The sequence below is a fragment of the Rana temporaria genome, chromosome 2, assembly GCF_905171775.1.
Source record: "Rana temporaria chromosome 2, aRanTem1.1, whole genome shotgun sequence".
Taxonomy (NCBI): domain Eukaryota; kingdom Metazoa; phylum Chordata; class Amphibia; order Anura; family Ranidae; genus Rana; species Rana temporaria.
In genome coordinates this window covers 82,107,390-82,130,606 of record NC_053490.1, presented here as the reverse complement: position 1 = coordinate 82,130,606, position 23,217 = coordinate 82,107,390, and the positions used below count along the sequence as shown (strand labels likewise).

The 23,217-nt window shown below is 48.3% G+C and overlaps 1 protein-coding gene across 1 annotated transcript in view; it reads left to right on the top strand.

Annotated features, from left to right (window-relative positions):
* The first annotated feature begins 7,689 nt into the window (after positions 1–7,689).
* Positions 7,690–23,217, top strand: part of MEDAG (mesenteric estrogen dependent adipogenesis) — a 32,617-nt gene continuing 17,089 nt past the window's right edge. The window contains exon 1 of the mRNA XM_040340459.1: positions 7,690–8,050. Within this exon, the coding sequence (XP_040196393.1) occupies positions 7,758–8,050 (293 nt within the window). The 5' untranslated portion in view covers positions 7,690–7,757. The remainder of the gene's footprint in view (positions 8,051–23,217) is intronic.

The window sequence follows — 23,217 nt, the reverse complement described above, 5'->3', positions numbered from 1 at the left end:
TGATCGGGAAGATGTTGTTGAGGAAGTTCAAAGAGAGCGGGTCCATCTCTACTATCGGCTGTTTGGTCCAAGGTCTAGCAACCTGTTGTCCATTAGGACGGTGTTTAGGTTTGAAAAACCGAATGGGATGGTGAACCAGGTATACGCCTGGTAATATAACTCCATTTGTCCTACCGTCTTAAAGATATCATCAATTAGCGTGATCCCATTGTGCTAGGTCAACCGGCTTACAGAGGCGGTAGCCTGCTCACTAAGGCGTAGGGTTAGGTGATAGGTCCAGAGATCTAAGACCCAGTACTGTGAGGTCCCAAAGGCCCTCTCTATTCCCTTCCTGGAATACTGAATGATTATGGGATCCACCTCTGGAGTGAGCACCACCGTATTTGGTAATGGAAGGGTGAGTATTCCACCCTCAACTTGTCCGGTTAGCGTACCGATCGATCTCCGGGTCCAGCATTCGATCTATTGGAACACCTCAGGTAGAGGTGCCCAGTCACCGGAGTGTGGGTGGCCAATCACCTCCTGATCGAAAATGGTACTCCACAAGAGTCCAATAAGGTTTTACCCTGGGACCTAGGGTTGGCGTCGTCATGGAGCGCCATGTGCCCACTGCTCACATAATCATCATCATTATCATCATCATTTTCATCCTCAGACTCAAAGGTGTTAGCCGCCTCGTACTCCGCGGACTACTCTGGAAGAGTCCACGAGGAGTCTGGCTCAGTCCGTCTAGCGGATCGCTGCCTCTGCATGTGCATCTCCCCGAGGCTCGGGGGTCGATTGGAGTCTGGGAAGGCAGTGGGTCGGCAGGCCCGGGAGGGTACTGCCTGGGGCATGTTATTTACTTCCCCTGCCGGGGAGTCCGTGGGTCGGCAGTCCTGGGAAGGTACTGCCTGGGGCATGTTATGTACTTCCCCTGCCGGGGAGTCAGAGGGTCGGCAGTCCTGGGAGGGTACTGCCTGGGGTATGTTATTTACTTCCCCAGTCGGGGAGTCAATGGGTCGGCAGTCCTGGGAGGGTACTGCCTGGGGCATGTTAATTACTTCCCCTGCCGGGGAGACGGAGGCCACATTAATGTGATGGCGCATACGGGACGCCATGCCCTACTCAGGGGTGTTATATCCTTGCCGGGAGATCCGGACATAGGGGTGCATGTGGGTTGGAACAACCGATGCCCTGGTAGTCTGGACAGACCTACCGACCAGTTCAGGAACCAGTGCAGCACTGAGGTAGGTAGGGCCTTCCAGGGCTGCGTCCACCACTTCAGTGGCACCAGTAGGGAGTAAAGGACCTGTCGCCAGCCACAGGAGAAGAGTCAGCTGTCTGCGGACAGCACAGCCGTGCAGCACAGGAAGATACGGAAGTTATGTACTATAACTTGTATAGTAATTTCTATAATTCATTCAATTATTGTTATAATTTGTTTATTTATTTATATATATATATATGTATTTAATTATTCAATTATATATAAAGTATAGTTTAATAGTTTATATTTTAAATTTGTTTATTATATATATATTTATATATTTATTTATTTATTCAATCATATAGATTGTATAAATTATTTATTTATAGACATTTCTGTCCATTGATTTATTTATATTTATTTAATAAGTCAATAATTTATTCATTCGTATAATTATTTAAATGTATTATTTATTTACATGTATTAATATATTCATTATATGTAGAATAGACTACAGGGGAATAAATTCCCAGAACAAGAACTGATGTTAATGTAACTGAAGGTGAAGGAGTGACAGAAGCAGGGGAGGGGAGGAATTCCCCACCAGCTAGGTGTGAGTGACAGAAGTTAGATGAGGGGAGATATTCCCCACCACAAGGGGACTTAGACGTGAGGCTCGGGGCCGTAGTCTCGCGAGACTACGGCCTAACGACAGGTCCGCAGCAATGGCGCCGTCGATTCGCGACAATAGCGCGATTGGTGCAGGGAGATCCTCACCGCCACGCCCCCCTCAGAGATGAGACGCTCTGAGGAGAAGGAGAAGAAGGGAGGTAGGAAAAAAGGCGCCGAGATGTTAAAATGGCGCCGTCCTACCTCCAGTCAGAAAACGAGCAGTGTGCAGAGCGCACCGGGGGGAAACAAAAGAAGCAAAGCAGCGGTATATTGTAAAATAAACAAATAAAGAAGCCCAATGACTGTAAGATGTACACATCAGAGGAAACCGCGTTCTCTACAAAACGGGTGGCACAGATAGCAAAGTAGGAAAAGCATACAGCAAAAACTAAACGTTTATCATTTTTAGAAATATCAGTTGTGCTTCATAAGACAGAAGGTTGATAGAACAACACACAGATGAAGGTCTGAGGGGATCAGAGGGTATATACAGATACAGGTGGAAGTTGAAGGGAATAGCGGAGGAGGGAAAAACCTCCGTAGCTGTAATAAAAGCCGGGGTGGGAGGGGGGGGGATCCCCAGCACCCTGTGGAAAGACGATGTGACATTAGGATCTACACAAATTAAAAAGGCTGCTGATAACCAAATAACAAGCAAGCCTACATAAAAATTATAAACATAGAGTAATGTACTTATCTGAGTTCTGGCTATGAGCAGAAAGAAAGAGGAATAGGTTACCTCAGACAGTCCCTTATATAGGCTACGGTCTGGGAGGGGCTACACTGGCCCAGGGACTGCTGGGAAGGGTAGTTCTTTGAATTTTTTAAGTTACAATAAATGTTTACTGTATTTCTGCTATGGGCATTATTAAAGAAAGATAATGCATAAGATATGAGCCTCCTGTCTGATGTATAATTAAAATTAAAACAATAATAATAAAAATAATAACTCAGAAAAAAAGTTTTTTTCAAACATTTCTGTTGGTTTTCGTTTATGTAGCAAAAAAAAAAATGGCAGAGGTGCTTAAATACCACCGTGTTACATGACCGCGCAATTGTCATTCAATGTTGGACAGCACTGAAAGCTGAAAATTGGCCTGAGCAAGGAGGGGGGGAAGTGTCCTGTATTGAAGTGGTTAATGATGGTGGTATTGAAGGAGGTGAGGGGACTGATGAACTTCCTTTAAATTCGGAGTCTCCAAGCTATGGCCCAGAGGGTCGCATTTCGCCCACTACATGATTTCACCCATGCCGCAGCAAATCTGATGTGTTGGGGGGCTTCTCATATGAGGGGCTCTAATTTGATGAAGAGGTCTTCTGATGTGAAAGGGGGAGAATGATGTGAAGAGTAGAGTTGGGCCGAACACCCTCCAGTTCCGTTTGCACCAGAACTCTTAAAAATTGCAAAGGTTTGGACCTGAACTGCAAACCCTATCGAAGTCTATGGGACCCAAACCTGAAAAATCAAAAACACCCATCTTGAAGGCTTATGTGTACGTTATTGGCCTTAAAAAGGGTATCGGGCCGGGTACTGCCCTGGGGGACATGTATCAAAGCAAAAAAAAAAAAAAAAGATTGTTTATATAGGAGCAGTGATTTATTGATGCTTAAAGTGGAACAATAAAAATGAAAAATTCCTTTAAATATATAACCAGATTCAGTAAGAGTTAGGCCGGCGTATCAGTAGATACGCCGACCTAACTCGGAATTTGCGCCGACCTAAGTTTAAGTGTATTCTCAAACAGAGATACACTTAAACCTATCTAAGATATGATGGCTTGCGCCATCCTATCTTAGGGTGCAATATTTAGGCTGGCCGCTAGGTGGCGCTTCCATTGCGGTCGGCGTAGAATATGTAAAGCACTAGATACGCCTATTCACGAACGTACGCCTGGCCGACGCTGTACAGATACGCCGTTTACGTAACGCATTATCAGGCCTAAAGTTATTCCATCAAATAGCTAGAATAGTAATGTTAAGTATGGCCGTCGTTCCCGCGTCGAAATTAGAAAATTTGACGTTGTTTGCGTAAGTCATCCGTGAATAGGGATTTACGTCATTTACGTCCACGTCGAAACCAATAGGCCCGTGCGGCGTACGTTGCCGCAATGCACACTGGAATATGTAGGCGGATGGCACATGCGCCGTTCTAAAAAAACGTCAATCACGTCAGGTCAAACAAAATTTACATTAAACACGCCCCCTCAGCCTATTTTGAATTAGGCGCCCTTACGCCCGCCCGCTTTAGGCTACGCCGCCGTAACTTAGCAGGCAAGTACTATGTGAATCATGTACTTGCCTCGCTAACTTACGGCGGCGTAGTGTAAACACGATACGCTACGCCGCCGCAAAGTTAGGGCGGGCTATGTGATTCTAGCCCATAGTGTCTGCAGGGTCCCCTTAGTATGCCTGTAAAGTGGTGCATCTGTACCTTGTATAGAACCTACTGCAGCAAAACTGACATTTACAGTCGAAAGGAAAAAAAATGCCATTTAAATTGCCGGCAGTGGTGGTCACTCATAAGGGGCACTGCCCCCTAACCTCAATGTGCACAGCCCTAATCTCCACATAGGGCACCTAACGCATGGATTTCTATGTTGGTTTTGCTTTTTGCAGTGCATGATGCTCTAATTGGCTTCAAAAAGGGTGGGCTCGGGGCACGGAGCACTGCGCCCTGAGCCCACCCACTTGAGGGACATTAGCAAATTAATATTCGCTATTGTCTGCCTGCTCTCCAGGAAGCGGGTCTTAAGACCTGATGAGGAGAAGCGACCAGATTGGACGGTAGGAGAAGCAGGGGGGAAGCTGCTGAAGAGGAGAAGCAGGGGGGAAGCTGCCCGTGACCTGGATGGGGTAAGTAGTGCAGGCCAACTGACTGAGTGGCTGGGAGGTTTGTTTCAAGCCCCTCCCCCAAAGTGGAGCACCAGCCGCCACTGATTTCCGGCACTACAATACCATTACTGGCAATACAAATATGTTAAAAAAAAACAATGTGGCCTGGTATGGTCCCCCCCCCTTTCCTGACCTGCCAGGCTGCATGCTGGGATAAGGGTACGGTATGGATTCTGAGGGGAATGGGACCTAATGCAATTTTTTTGGGCATGGGGTTCCCCTAAAATCCATACCAGCCCTGAAAAGCCTGGTATAGATCAGGGAGGGGGACCCCACACAGTTTTTTTCCCACTTTCTTCTATTTTTCTTTTGTTAATTCAGCTGTCAGCGGAGGAAGCCAGTTGACAGCTGATGACTTATCCGTTGTTAGAGAGGCAGCAGCCGGCCTCCTGGCCCACTCCTTAACCACTTCAGTTCGCGCCCATAGTAAAATGACGTCCACAGATGGGATCCCTCCTCCTGGGTGGACGTCATATGACGTCCTGGGCTTCCCGGCTGTCTAAGGGGCATGCACCCACGGCATCGCTCAGGACTCGTGCACGTGGATCTGTGTGTGTAAACACACAGATCCATGTCCTGTCAGAGGTGAGGAGACCAATGTGTGTTCCCAGTACTGAGGAACACAGATCAGTCTCCTCCCCTTGTGAGTCCCCTCCCCCCACAGTTAGAATCACTCCCTAGGGAACATATTTAACCCCTTCAGTGCCCCCCTAGTGTTAACGTATCAGCCTAAACTGAGGGAATTTTTTATTTTTTTATTGTGATATTTATTAAATCAAAAATTTAAAAAATATTGTGGTTTTTATTTCTTCAAATTTGGCACTCTTCTTTTGTTTATAGGGCAAAAAATACAAATTGCAGAGGTGATCAAATACCACCAAATGAAAGCTCTATTTGTGGGGAAAAAAGGACCTAAATTTTGCTTGGGAGCCATGTCGCATGACCGCGCAATTGCCATTTAAAGTGCGACAGCACTGAAAACTAAAAATTGGCCTGGTCAAGAAGGGGGTGAAAATGCCCTGTATTGAAGCAGTTAATAACCAGGTATGCACTATTCAGTGTGCAGTGCATTGTAGGGCGTTTGGCGGGCCAACGAGCACCCTAAAAGTTCGGGTGTTCGCTGAACGGGTGAACAGTCAGGCAATGAACAGGTGAGCAGGCTATGAATGGGTGAGCGGGCAATGAACGGGTGAGCAGGCAATGACCGGGCAATGACCAGGTGAGCGGGCAATGAATGGGTGAACAGGCAATGAACGGGTGAGCGGGCAATGAACAGGTGAGCGGGCAATGAACGGGTGAACAGGCAATGAATGGGTGAGCAGGCAATGAACGGGTGAACGGACAATGAACGGGTGAGCGGACAATGAACGGGTGAGCGGACAATGAACGGGTGAACGGGCAATGAACGGGTGAAGGGGCAATGAACGGCTGAGCGGGCAATGAACGGGTGAGCAGGCAATGAATGGGTGAGCAGGCAATGAACGGGCAATGACCAGGTGAGCGGGCAATGAACGGGTGAACAGGCAATGAACGGGTGAGCGGGTAATGAACAGGTGAGCGGGCAATGAACGGGTGAATGGGCAATGAACGGGTGAAGGGGCAATGAACGGGTGAAGGGGCAATGAACGGGTGAGCGGGCAATGAACGGGTGAGCGGGCAATAAACAGGTGAGCGGGAATTACCGGGTGAGCGGGCAATAAACCGGTGAGCAAGCAATGAACGGGTGAGCAGGCAGTAAACGGGTGAACGGGCAATGAACGGGTGAGTGGGCAATGAACGGGTGAGCGGGCAATGAACGGGTGAACGGCAATGAACGGGTGAGCAGGCAGTGAACGGGTGAGCGGGCAATATACGGGTGAGCGGGCAATATACAGGTGAGCGGGCAATATGCGGTTGAGCGGGCAATATACGGGTGAGCGGGAAATATACGGGTGAGCGGGCAATATACGGGTGAGCGGGAAATATATACGGGTGAGCGGGCAATATACAGGTGAGCGGGCAATATACGTGTGAGCGGGCAATATACGGGTGAGCGGGCAATATACAGGTGAGCGGGCAATATACGGTTGAGCGGGCAATATACGGGTGAGCGGGAAATATACGAGTGAGCGGGCAATATACGGGTGAGCGGGCAATATACAGGTGAGCGGGCAATATACGGGTGAGCGGGCAATATACGGGTGAGCGGGCAATATACGGGTGAGCGGGCAATATACGGGTGAGCGGGCAATATACGGGTGAGCGGGCAACTCTAGTGGAGAGGGTCACTGACATGAAGAGGGAATTCTGATGGGGGACAAAGAAATAAAGGCAATCTAATGAAGGGGAAGTCTGCAGCCTCGTTGCTCCCACACTTGGCCGGCCATTATAGGGTTACAGACCGCGGGCTGTGGCTGGTTTCCCGCACATTGCTCCTCATACAATGACTTCTATCGGACATAATTGGCAGAAGATCAGAGCACACTTGTCACTCCGGCTCTTCTGCATTTCTGCTCAGACATGTTTATCCTGCCCGGCTCCTCCCTGCATTCCATCCCCAGCTCTGCAATACTCCCGGAGGACACCTGTGTGCAGAGGGCGGGGTGAACAGGTAGGCTCAGCCCCTCCTACTAGGACTTTCCCAATAGGACGGTCTCCTGCTTCACTCTTGTCACTCTACCTCTCTCACTCACTCCTCCTACTAGGGCGGTCTTTCCTTATTCGCCGCTCCCAATAGTGTTACCTTCCGGTCCGCCCCTCCCACTAGGGAGGGGTTTCAAGTCCGGTCCGAGGGCTTTCCTCGTCCGCTCCGCCTTTCCTGCTAGGACATCCTCCTCTCCTGCTCTTCGTCCACTAGGACAGCTTCCTATCCTGCGCCCCTCCCTCTAGGCGGTGCTCTGGTCTCCGCCCCTTGCTCCGGGAAGTTAGCTGTCAGTGAGAGGCGGCAGGCAGTTCAGTTCGGGGTTGTCTGTGGTTATCATCGTGTCAGTATAGTATAGTATAGTGTAGTACAGTACAGTACAGTATGACCGCAGCCATGGCCGAATCAGACGTGTCCCGGGCGGTGCGGCTGTCCAGTACCCGCTCCAACATGAGTATGTCCTCCATCAGCTCGGATATAATGGCCACAATGACCACCGCCAACTGCGAGATGGCCGTCCTGCCGCTCCGACTTCTCCTGGACCTCCAACCCAACTTCCTGAACCTGGAGAGCGGAGTCTTCACCTCCCACAACCAGAGGGGGGGCTTCAATGTCATCAGTGATGGGAGTGCGCTCATAGATGGACAGCAGTGCAGAGTCATCAACTACATCCAAAGGTAAGAGGACTGGGGGGGCTGACGGGTGAGAGAACTGGGCGGGGGGGGCTGACAGGTGAGAGAACTGGGCGGGGGGGCTGACAGGTGAGAGAACGGGGGGGGGCTGACAGGTGAGAGAACTGGGGGAGGGGGGCTGACAGGTGAGAGGACTGGGGGGGGGCTGACAGGTGAGAGAACTGGGGGGGGGGGGCTGACAGGTGAGAGGACTGGGGGGGCTGACAGGTGAGAGAAGTGGGGGGGGCTGACAGGTGAGAGAAGTGGGGGGGGCTGACAGGTGAGAGAACTGGGCGGGGGGGGCTGACAGGTGAGAGAACTGGGGGAGGGGGCTGACAGGTGAGAGGACTGGGGGGGGGCTGACAGGTGAGAGAACTGGGGGGGGGGCTGACAGGTGAGAGGACTGGGGGGACTGACAGGTGAGAGGACTGGGGGGGCTGACAGGTGAGAGAAGTGGGGGGGGCTGACAGGTGAGAGAAGTGGGGGGGGCTGACAGGTGAGAGAACTGGGCGGGGGGGGCTGACAGGTGAGAGGACTGGGGGGGGGGGTGACAGGTGAGAGAACTGGGGGGGGGGGGCTGACAGGTGAGAGGACTGGGGGGACTGACAGGTGAGAGAAGTGGGGGGGGCTGACAGGTGAGAGAAGTGGGGGGGGCTGACAGGTGAGAGAACTGGGCGGGGGGGCTGACAGGTGAGAGAACTGGGGGAGGGGGGCTGACAGGTGAGAGGACTGGGGGGGGGGGCTGACAGGTGAGAGAACTGGGGGGGGGGCTGACAGGTGAGAGAACTGGGGGGGGGCTGACAGGTGAGAGAACTGGGGGGGGGGGGACAGGTGAGAGGACTGGGGGGGGCTGACAGGTGAGAGAACTGGGGGGGGGGCTGACAGGTGAGAGGACTGGGGGGGGCTGACAGGTGAGAGAACTGGGGGGGGGGCTGACAGGTGAGAGGACTGGGGGGACTGACAGGTGAGAGAAGTGGGGGGGGGGGCTGACAGGTGAGAGAAGTGGGGGGGGGCTGACAGGTGAGAGAACTGGGGGAGGGGGCTGACAGGTGAGAGAAGTGGGGGGGGAGCTGACAGGTTAGAGAAGTGGGGGGGGGTGGCTGACAGGTGAGAGATGTGGGGGGGGGTTGACAGATGAGAGAAGTGGGGGGGCTGACAGAACTGGGGGAGGGGGGCTGACAGGTGAGAGAACTGGGGGGGGGGCTGACTGGTGAGAGAACTGGGGGGGGGGCTGACAGGTGAGAGAAGTGGGGGGGGAGCTGACAGGTTAGAGAAGTGGGGGGGGGGTGGCTGACAGGTGAGAGATGTGGGGGGGGGGTTGACAGATGAGAGAAGTGGGGGGGCTGACAGAACTGGGGGAGGGGGGCTGACAGGTGAGAGAACTGGGGGGGGGGGCTGACTGGTGAGAGAACTGGGGGGGGGGGCTGACAGGTGAGAGAACTGGGGGAGGGGGACTGGCAGGTGAGAGAACTGGGGGAGGGGGACTGGCAGGTGAGAGAACTGGGGGAGGGGGCTGACAGGTGAGAGAACTGGGGGAGGGGGGCTGACAGGTGAGAGAACTGGGGGAGGGGGGCTGACAGGTGAGATGTCTCCATTGCTCCTCCATCCAGAGTGGAGAAACAATAAGACAGGAAGTGTTTTGCTGACCAGACTACCAGGTGAAAGTCAAGGAAAAAAGCAAACGAATGCAGCCACCAAAATTAAAGAGGTATTAACCACTTGACCACTGGGCACTTAAACCCCCTTCCTAACCAGACCAATTTTCAGCTTTCGGTGCTCTCACAATTTGAATGACAATTACTCAGTCATACAACATTGTGCCCATCTGAAATTTTTGTCCTTTTTTCCCCAAAAATAGAGCTTTCTTTTGGTGGTATTTGATCACCTCTGCGGTTTTTATTTTTTGCGCTATAAAAGAAAAAACAATGAAAATTCTGTAAAAATAAATTCTAGTTTCTGTCATATTAGCGGGTTATTTCTCACACACAGCATATGCATACCACAAATTACACCCCAAAACACATTCTGCTATTCCTCCTGATTATGGCGATACCACATGTGTGCGACTTTTACACAGCGTGGCCACATAGAGAGGCCCGACATGCAGGGAGCACCATCAGGCGTTCTGGAGCACCCAGGCCAATCCTGACATTCCTCTCCTACATGTAAAAATCATCATTTATTTGCTAAAAAATTACATAGAAACCCAAAACATTATATATGCTTCTTTAGCAAAGACCCTCGAGAATACAATGGCGGCCATTACAACTTTTTATCTCGCACAGTATTTTCGCAGCAATTTTTTGAACGCTTGTTTTTTTTAAAAAAAACAGTTTTGTGCTTAAAAAAAACAAAAATAACAGTAAAGTTAGCCCAATGTTTTTGCATAATATGAAAGATGAAGTTACGCCGAGTAAATAGATACCTAACATGTCGCCCTTCAAAATTGCATACGCTCGTGGAATGGCGCTGAAGTTCGCTACTTAAAAATCCCCATAGGCGACGTATTGCAAGGTATTGGGGGCATTGCAGAGTATTGCAGAGTATGGGTGTTATTGCAGAGTATTGCGCAGGGAGGGATGGATGGCTGGATCTGTGACTGCATTTGTCACAGATCCAGCCACAGCAGCTGCTGCTGCTTCCGCTCTCCCCCTCTCCTCTCACACTGTACCGCTCGGTACAGAGAGGGGAGGGAGGAATCGGCGTCATGACATGACGGAGCGATCACGTGGTAGACGGCCGCTATCAGCGGCAATTTACCGCGATCCGTGATGCGCCGGGTCTTCTAGACAAGGGACGTCCTCCCAGAACAACTCCACCGCGCTGTAGACGTGTTTTGTCTATAGCGCGGTGGGAAAGAGGTTAACCCCAGAAGCAAACATTTCTTGTATTGCAGCTTACATTTTTTTTTATTTAATTGCTGCATTTGTTTTCATTTTTTATCCTATTAGCGCCAGCGCCTCCCGGCCGTTTTAAGAGGTTTATGACGCTGGGAGGCGGTGCGGGGATTAAGACCACGTAACTGCCGTGATTGGCTGTCACAACGGTCACGTGACTTGAAAACTTCCGATCGCAAGGACAGATCAGGAGCTTTCGGTCACGTGACGGGAACTGTGCCAGGAGCGCGCTCTCGGTACAGGTGTTTTTTGGCAGTTATTCACACAAATATGCGGCCCCTCTGCGCTAGGGCCAGGCGCCAAGAGGCCGCATATTTGTTTACCTCTGGCGCCAAGGGGTTAAGAAAAAAGAAAGTCTGTCTGTCTCTCAGTACATATTCTTATTTATTACATTTCGACATTTAGTTTTAGTCCTAGTCTTTTTAGTTTTGGTCCCCGTTCACACTGGTCATGTGATCTGACAGCCGACAAGTCGCACCCCATTGCCAGCAATGGACCCGTTTATATCGCTGCGTCTCATGTCATTGGTTCCTGCACTACTTTTTATCGTAATGAAATCGGCAGTACAAATCGCACTAAAGTAGCGCAATTTCAAAGCCGCACCGGTTTGAACCAGAGATTCATCATATTTTGTCATCTGAGTTGTTTTAGATGACTAAAATAGTTTTAATTTCATCAATGAAATGAGCGCTAGCGTATCAGATTTTGTCTGGGTACATATGGACACCCCCATTGGATCATCTCCCTGCAAATGAGAGAGGCGGAGCCACCTAGAGTGTGCGGGGAGGTACTAGAGCCGGCTGGGGGCTTCAGTTTAATACAGCAACAAAAGTAAGACGGGGGGAGTTCGTGGAGCTTTTAGACGCCTTTTACACTGAGGCCCTTTTTTACGTGTTTTAGCGCTAAAAATAGCACCCGAAAAGCGCCTCTCAAGCCTGCCCAGTGTGAGATTCCGAGTGCTTTCACACTGGGGAGGTGAGCTTGTAGGACGGGAAATAAAGTCCCTCAAGCAGCATCTTTTGGGGTGGTGCGGGAGCGGGGTACACGGCACTCCTCAACCTCCCCTGCCCATTGAAATGAATGGGCACCGCTGCGCCTGCAAAGTGCGTTGGCAGTGGCGGTTTTCGGGAGCTATTAACCCTTTCCTCTGCCGCTAGAGTGGTTAAAAGGTTAAAAGCGTCTGAATAGCGCCGCTATAACAGTGCTAAAACCTTTTTTTTTTTTGCTGGTCAAATGGGAAAAAAATAACTAAAAATGAAACGTGACCATGGCTTTAGTTGGACTAACCAATTGAAACTGAACTCCAGGCTCCAGCTCACACTTTAAGCATCTACATCAGGGGTCTCAAACAGGCAGCCCTCCAGCTGTTGCGAAACTACAAGTCCCATGAGGCATTGCAGGGCTGACAGTTACAGGCATGACTCCCACAGGCAGAGGCACAATGGGATTTGTAGTTTTGCAACAGCTGGAGGGCCACCAGTTTGAGACCCTTGATCTACATCAACCATTTTTTTTTTTTGTAATAAATGTTTTACATAAATAATTCATTGTAAGCACACCTGTCAGTGGTAAATGGTTTGTCTGACCCCTCTAACTCTCAGGAGTAGGCAAACCGCGTCCCTCCAGCTGTTTTGAAACTACAAGTCCCATGAGACATTGCAAGACCATGACCATCACAGGCACGACTCCCAGAGGCATGATGGGATTTGTAGTTTCACCACAGCTGGAGGGCCGAGCCCCTGTACTAACTGCTACTTTGCCTGGACAGTTTGGGCCGTTAAAGGAAGTAGAAAAATAACAGATTTGAACTGGCCCTACGTTCTACAATTTTATTATTCAATTTACCTTCAACTATGTAGTACAAAGACCTGCCGGGAAAACCGAGGGGAAAGCCGAGGACCGGCTCGGCAGCTTTTTCCCCCTATACACGGCCGGTTTTCCTGGACGAGAGCCTTGGTTGATAATCCCGGCCCTGTGTATGCTCCACCACAGTGTTTCCCATAGGAAAAAAACTGCTGAGAAAAAGACCGCCGGGAATCCCGGTAGGAAAAAAGAAAACATGTTCTCATTTTTCCCGCCGGTTTTCCTGTCAGGACAACTGCCATGGAGCATACACACGGCCAGTTTTCCCGGCCAAAAGCTGTCATGGCCATTTTCCCGGCGGGAAAACTGGTCGTGTGTACGAGGCATAAGGCTCGGTTTCTACTTGTGCGACTTGTCCTGTGACTTGAGACTGCAAAGTCGCATGACAATTCCTACCCCATGATTTCCAATGAGTGCCGTTCATCTCTGTGCGACATCAAGCCACAGCGACTTCAAAGTAGTCCCTGGTCCCACTTTGATACGAATTGAGGTCCATAGACATCAAGAATATACAGGCATTGCCCCAAGTCGCATTAAAATCCCAGCAAAAAAAATTGTGGCAAAATCGTGCAACTTTAGCGTAGCGATAGTGGAAACAGAGCCTAAAGGAAAATTGTACAAGAAAAAGTGTGTGGCCAGCTGGATCACCAGGTGAGAATAAAGAGGGGGGAAAAACAAATGCAGCCACAAAATCAAGCACCCGGTGAGCTGCAATATAATGCTTTTTTTGGCTTACTACTATTTTTTTTGAGGGGGGGGGGGGTTTTGGGGGTTTACCACTATTTTAAGTGTATCTGTAGATCTCAAATATCCCTTGGCAAGCTTGTAGATTTTTGTTGTTTGTATATTATTTTATCTATGGGAAATAATGTGTCACAAAAGGATTTTGAGTCATTGGATATGAGGCCCTGCAGGAGAATAGAGGAGTCTGTGCATGTATGGCGTGCACCTGGAGTAGAATATGTATGTGTGTGCGTGTATATATTATATATAAATAATATAAATCCCTGTATACACAACCAATAATCCTCTGTCAAAAAAGTAGAAATTGCTGCCCGCCCTTTAAAAATGTAATTCTACATTCACACAGCCGGTATTTTCTTATGTTTTGACTAAACTTGGCCTTTTAAGTGGTTCCTAAAGCGACATGTTTTTTTAAATGTATTTTATCTTAAAGCATTCTATGAATTGGGCTCCAATCGTGCAATTTTCTTTGCGACTTTGATGCGACTTTCAATGCATGCAACTTGGATGTGACTTTGGCTGTTGCGTTGGGCTTTGTCGCATCGATAACCTTAGGATGCAAAGTTGAGTTTACATTGCTGCCTATGGCACTCAGGTCGCATGAAAGTAGTGCAGGAACTTTTTTAATGTCGCTGCAACTTTACTTTTGCGTGGTTTTAAACGACCTCCATTGAAATGCATGGGCTGCGAATTGTCATGTGACCTGTGTCCAAAGTGGCATAATTGTGAATGGAGCCTAAGGTAAGAAACCTTTCATTGCACAGAGATGCATTGATAGATTGTAAGCTCTAATGAGCAGGGCCCTCTGATCCCTGCTGTATTGAATTGTATTGTAACTCTGTCTTCCCTGATGCGCAAACTGTTGGTGCTATAAATCCTGTATAATAATAATGTTCCATTTTTTTTGTTATTATTTTTTTTATCTGTCCTCCGCATGTGTGAGGCCTCTTTTCACACTTGTGCGACTTGCGACTGCAAAGTGGCATGACAAGTCGTTCCCCATGATTTCCAATGACAACCATTCATATCTGTGCGACTTCAAGTCTTGCTGACTTCAAAGTAGTCCCTGCACTACTTGTAGTTGGACTTTCGTGCAAATTGAGATCCATAGACCTCAAGTTTATGAAAGCATTCCCTGAAATCGCGGTAAGTTTGCGGCAAAATCGTGTGACTTTTTGAAGTCGCGCTAGTGTGTAAGGGGCCTAAGCCCTGGTTCACACCAGTGCGGTTTTTAAAGTCACGCTACTTCAGTGCGATTTCACGGGCCGCTTGCTGATATCTGCAACTTCATTTAACAGGTGTCAATGCAAATCGCACTGAAATCACACAGAAATGGGGCAGGATTTTTTTTTTTTTTTTAAAGTCGCTGCGACTTGCGTCACAGCCATTTGAAACGTTCCATTGCCACAAATGAGGAGCGACTTATTCTTAAAATACTTGCCGCACGCCTATTTACGCTGACAGAATGGCACGACTGGGCAAATGGGCGTACAGGTACGTCCCCTTTAATTTGCCACCGTGTGGTCGGTCGCGGGCTACGTGCCCGTGGCACTCGGTCTGCCGGTGTCACAGAGCTGAAGAACGGGGAGATATCAGTGTAAACACATCTCCCCGTTCTTCCTAGTGACACGTCACGGATCGTCTTTTCCCTGTCATCGGGAACAGCGATCAGTTAGAATCACTCCCCAGGACACACTTAACCCCTTCAGCGCCCCCCCTACTTATTGCGATTTATTTTTGGTAAAAAAAAAAAAAAATATGTAGAAGAATACGTATCGGCCTAATCAGAGGGGGAAAAATATTTTTAATATATTTTTTGGGGATATTTATTATAGCAAAAAGTTAAAAATATAGCTTTTTTTTTTTTTACAAAATTGTCGCTCTATTTTTGTTTATAGTACAAAAAATAAAAACCACAGAAGTGATCCAATACCACCAAAAGAAAGCTCTATTTGTGGTGAAAAAAAGGACATACATTTTGTTTGGGAGCCACGTCGCACGACCGCGCAATTGTCAGTTAAAGTGACGCAGTGCCGAATCGCAAAAAGTGGCCTGGTCTATAGCCAGCCAAATGTTCCGGGGCTGAAGTGGTTAATGCATTCTATGCATTGCTATCGATAGCCAAAAGGTTCATCTAGCAGGTTCAAAATGTGTCCCAAATGTTCCTTCAGTTTCTGTGGGAAGTTTGGTGTGTCTGTCGCAGTGGCGTCATCTCTGTCCCTGTGGTCAGGGTACAGTCCGCCTGTCATGTCTTTGGCCAGCTGAACGCTGGTGATCGCATGACAAGTTTTCCGGTTGTTACACATTGACAGGCAGGTTTGTAACAAATGATGGGCTTTCTAATGGCGCTCGTTTACTGCGCTGGTCCTCCGATGTCGGCCTCCTTCCTTACTGGCTGCCGTTCATTATAGACCTCATACTTGGCAAACGACTTCCAGATGAAGTCATGTCAAATAAATAAGAGAATCAGACACTGGAAAAAATTAAACTTTTCCTGTCTGTGTGTACAATTTTCTTCCATGGCACCCTCGCTTCAATTGGAAAACAGTAATAAACCAATCTGTATATGTGTGCAACCACAATGGGGGGGGGGGGGGGGTTTACCAAAACTGGTGCAGCTGTGCATAGTAACCAATCGGCTTCCAGGTTTTATTGTCAGAACTTAATTGAAAAAAATAATGTTAGAAGCTGATTGGCTGCTCTGCACAGCTGTACCAGGTTCTGTGTGCTCAGTTTTAGTAAAAACGTTTAGAAGCGTTCAGGTGCGTTATCTACAAAATAGACATAAAAAGCGCATTGAGGAAAGGAGCTGAATAGCAGAAAAAACACTTAACGCACCTAAACGTCACTCTAGACGCATTTTGAGCGGTTAGTTCATTTTATTGCCAGTGTATGAATCTATTCTAGCCTTTGGAATGCATTAACGCTCAAAATGCGTCTAGACGTTTAGGTGCGTTAAGTGTTTTTTCTGCTATTCAGCTCCTTTCCTCAATGCGCTTTTTATGTCTATTTTGTTTTTCCTTTATAAGCCTGTAAAGCAGGGGTCTTCAAACTACGGCCCTCCAGTTGTTCAGGAACTACAATTCCCATCATGCCTAGTCATGTCTGTGAATGTCAGAGTTTTACAATGCCTCATGGGATGTGTAGTTCCGCAACAGCTAGAGGGCCATAGTTTGAGGATCCCTGCTGTAAAGGCTTCTCTTCTAATATGCCTATATGTCTATGGATACATAGGCTTTTTTTTTTTGTTTAGGTAGAGGTCGAATGTCTAAAGGGGGAAAAAATTCTGCATTTACTAGCCTTTTGCCGCGTACACACGACCGTTTTTCGGGTTGTAAAAAAACAATGGCCCATATTCTCAAAGAAGCGCCTATCTTTAGGCGGGCGTAGCGTATCTCAGATACACTACGCCGCCGTAACTTAGAGCGGCAGGTCCCGTATTCAGAAAGGACTTGCGCTCTAAGTTACGGCGGCGTAGTGTAAATGGGCCGGCGTAAGCCCGCCTAATTAAAACTAGACTGGTAGGGGGCATGTTGTATGTAAAGATTGGTGACCCCACGTAAATGACGCGCTTTACGAACGGCGCATGCGCGCGCATGCTCAGTATCACGTCGAATTTTCAAAGTAAAATACGCCCGCTCAATGCTTAGTCGACGTGAACGTAACCTACGCCCAGCCCCATTCACGGACGACTTGCGCAAACGACGTAAAATACGACGCTGTTCGTACGTTTCCGACATCCATACCTAACGGAGTTACGCAGTCAGTCAGTCAGTCAGTCAGTCAGTCAGTGTCAGAGGTGGAGTAGGGTGCTTCGGACCTTCCGTTACGAGCCTGCTCCCACCCAGACCTGACAGTCAGCTACTAGGCAGACTACCATTACCTGTCCTGCACAGGGAACAGCTACTAGGAACTACTGGGAACCAGGAATCCAGCTCTCTTCTCTCCTCGTGGACTCCTTCATTCGCCGCAGGTAAGACCCTGCCTCTCAGGGCCTACCATCCAGGGGAACCACTGACGGCCGTCCTTCTCAGGGCAGCCGTCACTCAGACCCCTCACTGCGGCTCTCTATTCCCCTCTTGGGCTCGGCTTCCCCACTCGCACGGCCACCCACGATTGTGGTGGCCCCTAGACACCCCACCTGGGTGTATTCTCGGCGCTTCTCGGCGTTTTTTACACGCCCGCGCCAGCCTGCTACTTTCCGCGGCCGCCGCGCCTCAGGAAAGTCCGCGGCTTCAGCCGCGGCCTACCGGCGCTCCGTCCGTTTTCTCCCTGCGCCTGCCACCAATAGTGCGGGTCTTTCTGATTATCGCCCCCGCACCCCCAGAGGTCCCCTCCACCCCCCTGCTAAGCAACCAGATTGGGGGAATCATTTTCTTACCAACCTGGTTGCCCCCCCAGCCTGGGTCCTGTATCTTTGCCTGGCGGCCATCTTGGTGCACCCCAGCAACAGTGACACCCAGCATCCCCCCCCCCCCCTCTTTTTCCCCTCATTAAGTTCAGCAGTCTTTGACCCAGGGCTTGAAGCCGATCGCCTTTAGGGATCAGGAAGGAATTTTTTTCCCTGCCGCAGCACATTGGCCAGCTTGCCCAGGGTTTTTTTTGCCTTCCTCTGGACCAAGGACTGCTGAGAGCGAGGATTCTCCGAATCCTCTCTCACCGATCACCCGCACCCCCGCCCACGGTGACTGGCAACAATGGTTAAATTGCGATACTCTGCGGAAACCATTTGGGGTCTGAGACAATTCGCAACAATATTACCTGCCGTCACCAAAAAAGCCTTAAAATCAGATCAACTTTTGAGAATCGATCGACGATCGATCATCAAAAATTTCAACCATTCAACACAGCTCAAGCACATATCATGTGCGTTGCTTAACACTAGATCAGCAGTCAAACACCGATCAGAAATCCATGATTTCTTACTACAAAACGATCTGGACTGCCTCTTCATTACAGAAAGTTGGCTGTCAGACGATTGCAACACCATTCTTGGAGAACTGGTACCAGCAAATTATCGTATCCTAACGGAAAATAGAATAGGGCAAAGAGGAGGAGGCCTGGCGGTGATTCATAAGTCTCATATTGCAATCACTAAACCGGTCCTTCAAAATCCTCTACCTTTTATGGAAACTCTTACGCTTCAACTTCAAGCTCACTATCAGGAGACCGTTCACATTCTCCTCTGCTATAGGCCCCCTGGGCCCAAATCGCATTTGATTTCAGCATTAACGGAGTTCATATCCACTTACTCCCTTAACAGCAATCATCTTTTGCTGCTCGGGGATTTCAATTTGTGGGCCAACTCCTCACAGGATCCCATCGCGGATGCCTGCATCGACCACCTGGAAGGGTTAGGTCTTCAGCAACTTATATGCGGACCCACGCATGCTTCAGGTCACACTCTCGACCTAATTTTCAGACAAAATCTGAAAATAAACATTCTGGGTATTGAACCTTTGCCATGGACAGACCACCATGCAATTAGCTTCATAATTCCCAGAATTCCACTAGTCATGAAAGTACCCAAGCCGGTGACAATACACTGGGCTAGATCTCAGAGGAAGCTCCACTCGGAACTCTTCAGATCTACCCTGGGAAACCGAATTGGGGCTATTCCTCCTCAGCTAGCAGCCTCAGATACTTTGGATGCCATAAATGCAGCTCTGCTACAGTCAGCCGACTTAGCAGCACCAAAGCGCAAAGTCCGCAGCCGGGCAAAAAAGTCCAGCTGGTTCAATAACCAGCTGTCGCTATTGAAGCAAGAGCGCAGAAGGGCGGAAGCCGCCTGGATAAGAAGTCCTTCAGAAGACCGCCTCAACTTCTACAAAGCAGTAACTACACGATATCACAAGGAAATTTTCAAAGCCAAGAAACTTCACTTTTCCACGGTGATTAACAGCGCAATGAATCGCCCACGTGAACTCTTCAGGATGGTCACCCAGACCATGAATCCGGGATGTCTTGAAGTCCCCACTTCAGACACCCAAGAGTTCTGCAATGAACTATCGGATTTCTTCATCAACAAAATTGAAAAAATTTGGGTAAGTATTCGGCAAAACAATACTCCACTCAGCCCCCTCTTCAATCAAAACACCGACGGAACGCCTCTACAATCAACTAAGTTCACTTTGGAACCCATCTCCATTGATACCACAAAAAAATTCATTGGTGCGCTGCGCAACAGCACAGCACCCAATGACATCATTCCCACCAAGCTACTGAAGGAATGTGCCGACATCCTGGCGCCTCCGATCACACAGCTTATAAATCAGTCATTTAAGGAAGGCATAGTGCCTTCCCTGCTGAAAGAGGGCACAATCCTGCCGATCTTGAAAAAACCTAATTTGGATCCTATGGACCCAACTCACCGCCGTCCCATAACAGGTCTAAATGCTCTGTCCAAGATAATGGAGAAAGTGGTGGTAAATCAGCTGCAACAGCATCTGGATACCCACAACCTACTCGATCCATTTCAATCCGGGTTCCGTCCCGGACACGGGACAGAAACGGCCTTACTGAAAATATGGGATGATGCGCTCGAGGCCGCAGACGAAGGAGAATCGTGTCTCCTGGTTCTGCTGGACCTAAGCGCAGCCTTTGACACAGTAGACCATAAACTGCTACTGAGACGACTAACAGAAGTCGCCGGAGTCTCAGAAGATGCCTTACCATGGTTCTCCTCTTTTCTCGAAAACCGTTCACAAACAGTGAAACTGGGATCTTTCACGTCAGAAAAACGCGCGGTGCCATGTGGGGTCCCCCAAGGATCCCCCCTATCACCGGTGCTGTTTAATATCTATCTTCGTCCTCTCTTTGATATTATCAGTAGCCAAGAACTACTCTATCACTCGTATGCAGACGACACGCAGTTGTACTTTCGCATCTGCCAAAAAAAGGATCATCATCTCAGATTAGAGAAATGTCTCTCTTCAATAGAAAACTGGATGACTAAGAGTTATCTCAAACTCAATAGCGCTAAAACAGAACTCTTTATGTTCAATGCCAGTCGGAAGAGACAACCGACAACTAACTGGACACCTTCGCCCATCCTGGGTCAGACCATCTCCCCTAGCTCCAAAGTCAAAAGTCTAGGAGTCACGTTTGACACCTTCATGACAATGGACGCACAAATAGGGACAGTAGTCAGCGGGACGCACCATTTGATGCGCCTTCTACGCAGACTTATTCCATTTATTCCCAAAGAAGACATAGCAGTCGTGGTGGGAACAATCGTGAATTCCAGACTGGACTATGCAAATGCCCTTTACCTCGGGCTCCCCAAGTACCAAATCGCTCGTCTTCAAGTCGTACAGAATACGGCCGCTAGACTTGTGACTGGGAAAAAATCTTGGGAATCAATCTCACCTTCGCTGAGATCCCTTCACTGGTTGCCAGTGAAAGACAGAATTGCATTCAAAGCACTCTGCCTGACACATAAGTGCATCCATGGGAAGGCTCCTCGTTATCTTTGCGACAAGATCAAAACGCACAATTGCAACCGCATTCTGCGATCCACCGACCAAAATCTGGTCAAGGTTCCTAAAACCAAATACAAGTCCAAAGGAGAAAGAAGGTTTGCTTTCCAGGGCCCCAGGCTTTGGAATGCTTTGCCAACCAGCATTCGGTTGGAGCAAAACCACCTGTCTTTCAGAAGGCAGATCAAAACCCTGCTTTTCTGAAAGGCATGAGACACTAACAACTAGCGCCCAGAAGCGATTCAGTTCGCATGTGCCGCGCTATATAAATTTTTCATTCATTCATTCATTCATAACATGAATTACCCCTGCTTTATGAGGGGTAACTTTACGTCGGTCCGACGCCTTACGTAAACGACGTATCTTGATACGCCGGGCGCACGTACGTTCGTGAATCGGTGTATATAGCTCATTTGCATATTTGACGCGGAAATATACGGAAGCGGCCAGCGTAAATATGCACCCCAAGATACGACGGCGTAAGACTTGCGCCGCTCGTATCTAGGCAACAGTGAGGCGTATCTGATTCTATGAATCGGGCGCAGAGATGCGACGCCTCACACTCACGACGGCGTATCTGGAGATACGCCGTCGTAACGCCTTTGTGAATCCGGGCCATTGTTTTGAAGGGTCTAGAAAAAAACAACTTTTTTTTTTTCAACCCGATCATTAAAATGGCATTGCCTACACACGATCGTGAAAAAAAAAATGCTCTAGCAAAGCGCGGTGACGTACAAAGGCACTATAAAGGGGAAGTTCCATGCGGATGGCGCCACCCTTTGGGCTGCTTTAGCTTATTCCGTGTTAGTAATTTGCGCTTTTCTGTCTGTTACAGCGTGATGAATGTGCTTACTCCATTATGAACGGTAGTTTTACCAGAACGAGCGCTCCCGTATCATAACTTGCTTCTGAGCATGCGCGGATTCTTCACGTCGTTAAAGCCCACACGCGACCGTTTTTTACAACCCGAAAACCAACAACGTTAAAAACTTCGTTAAAAAATGCAGCATGTTCGAATTTTTTTTTGCCCGTTTTTCAGAACCCAAAAAATGCTCTGAAGCCCACACACGATTTTTAATGACATAAAAAAACGTCATTTTTTACAACCCGAAAAATTATCGTGTGTATCGTTTGACTTTCTAACTTTTTTTTTTTTTAATGTAAAAAGTCAAATGCGTTGCGCTTATTGCTTTGAAGTGCTTACACAATGATTTGTGCTTTTATTGCTCTTTCTTGCATTCCAAGTCTGGAAGTTGGCCAAATTATTAAAAACCACGCACTTTCTGGATGGATAATAACTTTGGGAATGATTTTACTAAAGGAGTTGAGGATCTTTACACAATAAATTGTTGCTGTGTGCACCTTGTGTACCCAATTGTGTGCAGATGAAATTTGACAACCATTTAATTTGACAATAATTGGATAATTGAAGTGAATCTTCACAATAGTCTTCATTCTTCCTTCGTTTTTTTTTCTTTTGACGCGTACACTGACCCTGATGCTAACACTAATACACACGATCGGAATTTGACAACAAAACCGTGGATCTTTTGTCAGACTGAATTTTGGCTCAAACTTGTCTTGCATACACACGGTCACACAAATGTTGTGTGAAATTCCGAACGTCAAGAACGCGGCGACGTACAACGGGCCAAGAAATATGAAGTGCAATGATTCTGAGCATGCGTAGGATTTTTGTGCGCCGGAATTGCATACAGACAATTGGAATTTCCGACGGGAATTTTTTTTGTCGGAAAATTTGAAAACCAGCTCTCAAATTTTTGCTGTCGGAAATTCGGACGGCAAATGTCCGATGGGGGTGTACACAAGGTCGGAATTTCCGACCAAAAGCTCACATCGAACGTTTGTTGTCGGAAATTCCGATCGTGTGTACGCGGCATAAGGGCGCTCTCGCACTGATCAGTTATTCCGTTAAAAAAATAAGAGCATAAGAAATATACCGGTACATAAAAAATGCATCCCTTTAAATCGTATGGAACTCTTCACTTCGGTTAGTTGCATCTTTGGTTGCTTTTACACTGATCGGTTGCAAAAACGCGGTAAAACCCATAATCCTACATTGTTTTTGTTTTTTTTTAACTGAAAAACTGATCAGTGTAAAAGGGCTCTTACATGCACCAAGAAAGCAAATGACCCGTGTGAAGAGTTCCGTAGGATTTAAAGGGATCAA